Raw genomic sequence first — 8,544 nt, forward strand, 5'->3', positions numbered from 1 at the left:
TAATCTAGCATGCCAGAACAAGGGAGAAAAGAAATGATCTAGAACTTTTTCAAAGTACTTATCGTATTTAGGATCTCAGAAGGACTCAAGACTCTGTGAAGGTCTGGCTAAAGAGGCACATTTCAGAAGCTAGGTATCTTACTAAGTAACAAAAAGAAAGACAAACAACAATTAGAAATGGGAGAGTAATTGTGGCATCATGTCCAAGAACAGTAACAACCACCCTGCCCCTGCCCCCGAGTTACTGCCAAATCAAGTCGAAAGTGGCAGAATTTCAACAAAGTACTGCAAATGAATAAAGGGAAGTGAATCTCTAGTCAAAGGTAACAGGAAAAACTAGAGTACTTGAGCATGAGAAATCTCCACCTTGACCAGGAGTTATTACTCAAAATGATGAACCTGTATGGCTTCCATCCTCAGAGAAGTTAGTGAAAAGTAAGCCAACCAAATATATGTATGAAATATGCATGAATTTTAGGAACCATGGCTCCACCGAGAATCCCACTTCAGTCTAATGGGAGGAAGTGGAAAACAATCCCACTACTGGGCACAGTATTAAAACCCTCAAAGTGACTTTGATTTTACTACCTCTTTAGGCTTGAGGATGAGCTTAAAAGCAGCTCTCTCTTCAACAGATAAGAACTCAATGAACAGGAACAATGACATAGAGAAAGCTGTAAAACTAAACACGAGGGAAACCTAAATCAATTTCAACTTGCTACAGGCCTCAGTGAGGCTGCATTTTGCTTTTGCCCAGAAGCCTCAACAGACCAGGTCTCAGAGCCTTAGCATCACCCCCTGCCTCAGCCTGCCTAGTGTCCTCTCTTCCAGGAGATTTCCTTTTCCTGGACCTCGAGAAGGTCTGCCAGAAACAGCTTAAAAACCAACTGAAGCAGAGTGGCGGTGATGCCAAGGATGTCACTGCGGAGGAGGAGGACCCAAGCTCTGGGGACACTGAGAGCTCACAGGGCTGGATCTGACATTCCTGATGCATTACACAGGCACCTTCATCCTTCCAACTCTGTAATCCATCCTGCAAGTAGAAGAAAAAAGTTAAAAGTCTCCAATGCAAACACATATGTACAGAAAGGACTTGCCTTTCTCAATCATTTCTTTCATACTCCATCTGGATCCAAGGATCCCAGTTTGTTTCTCAAGTTCCGTATCCTGCCTCTGCTCATTCCAGATGAAGAGGTGTCATTATTTTCCCTCTGGAGTAACCCGAGATCCCCTGTGGAAACTGCATGGTGAAGTTGGCAGAGGCACCATCAGCCTGGATCACTGAATGGCTTTGTGGTACCCATGTCCTCTTCCTTCAGCCTCCATCCTGGAACCACTTAGAATTGATATTTGGGAAAGAAACACATTTTTAGAGTGTCAGGCCATTATACACTTGGATATATGTTTGTTGTACATGTATGTCGAGTCCAGAATTTTGCAACCCCATGCCTCATCCCTACCTCATTGGAAATTTCAAGATAACGTTCCCTGGCACTGAGCAGGGTCAGCTTTTTATCTACCACCTCATCTTCTTCACTCTGTGGTGGTACAAAAGGTGTTGGAAGAATGCCAGGGAAGTGGGTCTTCACTTGCTCCTTCCTCTTGCTCTTTCTCATTCCCCTTGTCCTCACAACCTTCCTCAGATGTCTATGCATTTTTGGAGATGGATCTATCTTTCTTCTCTGGACTGAAAGCATGGCAAGATCTCGTATAACATCACCCACAGGACTCTCGGATGTTCCCTCCTATGGCTCTGAAGATGATTCTAAATTTTTCTTCACAGAATCGTTCTCCCATGGGTAGAATCTAGCCTCTGTATCAGGAGTTTCTGGTGATATCTTCAAGTCTTCAGCAACATGGTTTGGAATGAAGATTGAAGATTCCCAACCTCTCTCACTGAAGGTTTTGTTTTTTGTTTTTTTGTGTGTGTGTTTTTTTTGACCCACTATGCTGACCTCAGCCACCTTTGCAGAAACAAGGAGCTTAAAACGAAAGGACCAAAAGTCAAATATTAAGGCAAGTAGTCCCCTCACTCCAATGATTTACCCTCTGCTATCATAGACAATTAAAAGATGCTTACTCCTTGGGAGGAAATTTATGACCAACCTAGAAGGCATATTAAAAAGCAGAGACATTACTTTGCCAACAAAGGTCCATCTAGTCAAGGCTATGGTTTTTCCAGTGGTCATGTATGGATGTGAGAGTTGGACTGTGAAGAAAGCTGAGCACTGAAGAATTGATACTTTTGAACAATGGTGTTGGATAAGACTCTTGAGAGTCCCATGGACTGCAAAGAGATCCAATCAGTCCATCCTAAAGGAGATCAGTCCTGGGTGTTCATTTGAAGGACTGATGCTGAGGCTGAAACTCCAATACTTTGGCCACCTCATGTGAAGAGTTGACTCACTGGATTGGAGGTAGGAGGAAAAGGGGACGACAGAGGATGAGATGGCTGGATGGCATCACCAACTCGATGGACATGGGTTTGGGTGAACTCCAGGAATTGGTGATGGACAGGGAAGCCTGGTGTTCTGCAATTCATGGTGTCACAAAGAGTCGGACATGACTGAGCGACTGAACTGAACTGAACTGATCATAGCAAACAGCAACACTGATCTCAGATTTCTGCTCTCAATTTATCTAAAAGAGTTTAAGGGCCTTTGGAAATAGAGTCCTCAGGTTGTTCTACTTGGCCTGGAAGTTCTCAGCTTTATTAAAAGGAGAGATAAAGTCACTGAAATAAGTCAGTGGAGTTCCTCCTGATCACACAAAATCTATGGTTTAATAAGACTTAGCCAAACCTAGGTTAATTTCCTGGGCAGAAACCTGCCACATTTCCAGAGCAGTATTCTCCATGTATATCAGAATCACCTGGGGTATTTTTTGAAAAAGCAGATTTCTGGGACACACCCCACAGACTGGGACATACAGTCAGAATCTCTAAAGCTGGGTTCTAGGAATTTTTTTTTCCCCTAGTAACGTAAGTGATTTTCACGCATTCTAAAGTTAAAAACTATTACCTTAGAGGGACTTTGAATCCAGAATTCTATGGGGTTATGGAGATGAGTGCCCTTCAAAAACATCCCGCTTTCTTCTCTAGGTTTACCCTAATCATCTCAGCCCATCCTTATTTCTCTTCTCTGAACATCTTTAATCATAATCACTAAATTTGGAATGTTATCCTTTATTATCTTCTATTATAATTTAACTTCTGAACGTTATAACTATGTCTCTAAGCAGATTATAAGCTTCTCAACAGGGTCAGGGAATATTTTAGAGTTGTCAGTTTTCCATAGTGGCTTGCCAGTTGCCTATTAAATAGAATTTGTTACTGTTGTTCAGTAGCTAAATCATGCCTGACTCTTTGCAACCCCACAGACTATCGCCTGCCAGGCTCCTCTGTCCATGGAATTCTCCAGGCAAGAATACTACAGTGAATTGCCGTTCAGGGGATATTCTATACCTGGGATTGAACCCATGTGTCCTGTATTGGCAGGCGGATTCCTTACCACTGAGCTTCCAGGGAAGCCCTAATAAATAGAATAAGTGAAGTAAAGTCACTCAGTCATGTCCGACTCTTTGTGACCCCATGGACTATAGCCTACCAGGCTTCTCAGTCCATGGGATTTTCCAGGCAAGAGTACTGGAGTGGCTTGCCATTGCCTTCTCCAAATAAATAGAATAAGTGAATGAAAATATGAGTAGGTTTATATTCCAGCATACAATGATTGTGTTGCTGCTGCTGCTGCTGCTAAGTCACTTCAGTAGTGTCCGATTCTGTGTTACCCCATAGACGGAAACCCACCAGGCTCCCCCGTCCCTGGGATTCTCCAGGCAAGAACACTGGAGTGGGTTGCCATTTCCTTCTCCAATGTGTGAAAGTGAAAAGTGAAAGTGAAGTCGCTCAGTTGTGTCCGACCCTTAGCGACCCCACGGACTGCAGCCCACCAGGCTCCTCCATCCGTGGGGTTTTCTAGGCAAGAGTACTGGAGTGGTTAGATGAGGCTTTTCTGTAGGAAGAGTTATCAAGGATGCAAAGAACATAGACCCTGAGGAAAAACATAATCCAATTCCCCAAATTTACAGATGGGGAAGCTAAGACTCAAGTAAGATAATGACCTGCTTAATGCTGAGCTTGGCAAGTCTGTTGGATAAAGGACCTAAGAGAAAATATTTTAGGCTCTGTGGGTCCTATGGTCCTCTTACAAATATTCATCTGCTGTAAAACAAAAGCACCCACAGTCGATAAGGAAATAAACAATCATGGCTGTGTTCCAATAAAATTTTGTTTACAAAACAGGTGATAGGCCAGATTAGGCAGCAGGCTATAGCCTTCCAAGCCTTGGCCTAAAGTCATACAACTATTAGGCAGCAGAGATGGGATTAGAAATCAAGTCACCTAACTCCCAGCAAGTGCACTTTCTACAGAAGAGTAGAAGATGATAGAATGAGAAAGGGCTTTTTCACTTAAAAGAGGGATTTTAAAGCAGGAAAAGATCAAAATATGTCTAGGAATACAGTACTTCTAACATAGTCTCTTATGACCCACAATCATTTACACAAACAACTAGTAGCAAAATTTTGAAACTGGTCAATTTTCAAACAGATCCATCTTTTGGAAAGTGAGAGGAACACATTGAACATTTCCTATCATTCAGTTCAGTTCAGTTCAGTGGTTCAAACATGTCTGACTCTTTGTGACCCCATGGACTGCAGCATGCCAGGCCTCTCTGTCCATCACCAGCTCCCATAGTTTACTCAAATTCATGTCCATTGAGTCGGCGATGTCATCCAACTATCACATCCTCTGTTGTCCATCCCCTTCTCCTCCCACCTTCAATCTTGCCCAGAATCAGGGTCTTTTTAAATGAGTCAGTTCTTCACAACAGGTGGCCAAAGTATTGGAGTTTCAGCTTCAGCATCAGTCCTTCCAATGAATATTCAGGACTGATTTCCTTTAGGATGGACTGGTTGGATACCCTTTCTGTCCTAGGGACTCTCAAGAGTCTTCTCCAACACCACAGTTCAAGAGCATCAATTCTTCATCGCTCAGCTTTCTTTATTGTCCAACTCTCACACCCATACATGACTACTGGAAAAAGCATAGCTTTGATTAGATGGACCTTTGTTGGCAAAGTAATGTCTTTGCTTTTTAATAAGTAGCCTAGGTTGGTCATAACTTTTCTTCCAAGGAGTAAGCATCTTTTAATTTCACGGCTGCAGTCACCATCTGTAGTAACTTTGGAGCCCAAAAAAATAAAGTTTCTCACTGTTTCTGCTGTTTCCCCATCTATTTGCCATGGAGTGATGGGACCAGATGCCATGGTCTTAGTTTTCTGAATGTTGAGCTTTAAGGCAACTTTTTCACTCCCCTCTTTCACTTTCATCAAGAGGCTCTTTAGTTCTTCTTCATTTTCTGCATTGCATTCCTTTGGGATTGAAATGAAAACTGATCTTTTCTAGTCCTCTGGCCACTGCTGAGTTTTCCAAATTTGCTGGCATACTGAGTGCAGCACTTTCACAGCATCATCTTTTAGGATTTGAAACAGCTCAACTGGAATTCCATCACCTTCACTAGCTTTGTTCATAGTGATGCTTCCTAAGGCCCACTGGACTTTGCATTCCAGGATATCTGGCTCTTAGTGAGTGATCACACCAACATTATCTGGATCTTTTCTGTATAATTCCTCTGTGTATTCTTATTATTATTTTTTTCCTCTATGTATTCTTGCCACCTCTTCTTAGTATCTTCTGCTTCTGTTAGGTCCAACCTGTTTCTGTCCATTATTGTGTCCATCTTTGCAAGAAATGTTCCTTTGATATCTCTACTTTTCTTGAAAAGATCTCTAGTATTTTTCATTCTATTGTTTTGCTCTATTTCTTTGCATTAATCACTGAAGAAGGCTTTCTTATCTCTCCTTGCTATTCTCTGGAACTCTGCATTCAAATGGGTATGTCTTTCCTTTTCTTCTTTGCCTTTAGATTCTCTCCTTTCCATAGCTACTTGTAAGGCCTCCTCAGACAACCATTTGGCCTTTTTGCATTTCTTTTTCTTGGGGATGGTCTTGATCACTGCCTCCTGTACAATGTCACAAACCTCTGTCCATAGTTCTTCGGGCACTCTGTCCACCAGATCTAATCCCTTGATTCTATTTGTCACTTCCACTGTATGATTGCAATGGATTTGACTTAGGTCATATCTGATTGGTCTAGTGGTTTTCCCTACTTTCTTCAATTTCAGTCTGAATTTGGCAATAAGGAGTTCATGATCTGAGCCACAGTCAGCTCCTGGGCTTGTTCTTGCTGACTGTATAGAGCTTCTCCATCTTTGCCTGCAAAGAACATAATCAATCTGATTTCAGTGTTGACCATCTGGTGATGTCCATGTGTAGAGTCTTCTCTTGTGTTGTTGGAAGAGGGTGTTTGCTATGACCAGTGCATTCTGTTGGCAAAATTCTGTTAACCGGTGGCCTGCTTCATTCTGTACTCCAAAGCCAAATTTGCCTGTTACTTCAGGTATCTCTTGACTTCCTTCTTTTGCATTTCAGTCCCCTATAATGAAAAGAACATAATTTTTTGGTGTTTGTTCTAGAAGGTCTTGTAGGTCTTCAGAGAACCATTCAACTTCCGCTTCTTCAGCATTACTGATAGGGGCATTGACTTGGATTCCTGTGATATTGAAATGTTTGCCTTGGAAACGAACAGAGATCATTCTGTCATTTTTGAGACTGCACCCAAGAACTGCATTTTGGACTCTTTGTTGACTATGAGGGTTACTCCATTTCTCCTAAGGGATTCTTGTCCACAGTTGATATAATGGTCATCTGAATTAAATTCACCCATTCCAGTCCATTTTAATTCACTGATGTCGATGTTCACTCTTGCCATCTCCTGTTTGGCCACTTCCAATTTGCCTTGATTCATGGACCTAATATTCCAGGTTCCCATGCAATATTCCTCTTTACAGCATTGGAGTTTACTTCCATCATCAGTCACATCCACAATTTGGTGTTGTTTTTGCTTTGGCTCCATCTCTTCATTCTTTTTGGAGTTATTTCTCCACTATTCTCCAGTAGCATTCTGGGCACCTACCAACCTGGGGAGTTCATCTTTCAGTGTCCTATCTTTTTGCCTTTTCATGCAGTCCATGGGGTTCTCAAGGCAAGAATACTGAAGTGGTTTGCCATTCCCTTCTCCAGCAGACCATGTTTTGTCAGAACTGTCCGCCAGGACCCTGATTTGATTCAGGTAATATTCTGTACCTACAAAGTTCATCCCACTGGATTGTAATAACCTGTTTAGAGATCTGTCTCCTTCACTAGGCTCAGCACTCCCTGAGGGCAGGAAGTCCTGCTTGTCACTTCATCCTGCGTGTCTCCGTGGTTCTTGGCATCTGGAAGATGTTCAGTATTTGTGGGCTTCAAAATGCAGGTCTTTACAGGCTGCCCTCCAAACCTGGAGCTCTTTGTTTGATTCTCCCCTCTCTTTGAATGAAGAAACTGAAATTTGGGGGACAAAACTTAACAATGCTGGCCAGTGCTCAACTATAAATCCAGCTACCAATCCAGAGCTTGTGATGTCAGAAGTTGGTTTCACTCAGAAAAAAAAAAGGGGGGGTAGCTACTAGGGTGGTGGTTAGCATCATTTGGTGCAATTCTATACAAGTAGCATCTCCCACCCACTTCCCTACTAGAATCACAAGGAATGCTACCCAGGGAGGCCCTCAGTTACTCAGGTTCCTGACTCCCTCAGGCCCACTTCCCTCTCACCCCACCACACTTTTCATCTTCCTGATAAAGTGTCAGCACCCCCCTGGCCATCCCCACCTCCCCATCCTGCCTCATGCAAGGTCTCCCCAAAACTTCTGTCACTCCTGGACTACAAGGATTTGCCATGACACATACCCATGGGACACATACCCAATTCCAGACCCTGACTCTCTCTTTGATGCCCCAATGTGAGGAACACTCCACAAGAGCTGGGTGTGCTCATTTGCAGGGATGCTGTTCAACCCCAGAGGGCAAGTGCCTGACAAGATGCAAAAGAGATTTGTACCACAAGAATGCCATTAAATCTGGAGTCCCTGATTACTCAGGATTTCACACACTGGAAATTATTTGGAAGAATAATATATATGAATTCACGTGTCACAATATGAGCCCATTTGTCTCCATAAATCTATTGCACTTCAAAATTCTTTATGATTGATTTTCCCCCATTTTCACGTATTACTAAAGCAAAGCTGAGAGTATTAAAGCCCTTGGGTCAATTTGCTGCCAAAGCAGACTCAGAGCCAACTTAGAAGTCTTAAAACAACAAACTTATGGCCACTAAACTTCTGCCTGGCCCTGTAGAAGAGACTAGGGGAAAAAAAAAAAAACTCACTAATCATTATTGACAGTGAAGTGACTATTCCTCTTTAAAAATGGGGAAGAAATGACTGGCATGAGCCAACTTTGCTTCTCAGTGACTCTCCAGAGAATTAAATAACTGAAGCATCAGACAACAATTTTCTTTGAAGATAACTTTTCATATTAAATTAAA

The 8,544-nt window shown here is 42.4% G+C and overlaps 1 protein-coding gene across 1 annotated transcript; it reads right to left on the reverse strand.

Moving 5' to 3' along the window:
* Window positions 1-727: 727 nt before the first annotated feature.
* On the reverse strand, window positions 728-3,083 carry LOC129551469 (uncharacterized protein NECTIN3-AS1-like). The gene is given in 3 exon segments (XM_055419443.2): window positions 728-1,033; window positions 1,461-1,982; window positions 3,021-3,083. Coding segments are annotated over 3 exon segments (891 nt in total).
* Window positions 3,084-8,544: the final 5,461 nt, after the last annotated feature.

This window comes from Moschus berezovskii, chromosome 1, assembly GCF_049115385.1.
Source record: "Moschus berezovskii isolate FMDL1 chromosome 1, NW_MosBer_1.0, whole genome shotgun sequence".
Classification (NCBI taxonomy): Eukaryota; Metazoa; Chordata; class Mammalia; order Artiodactyla; family Moschidae; genus Moschus; species Moschus berezovskii.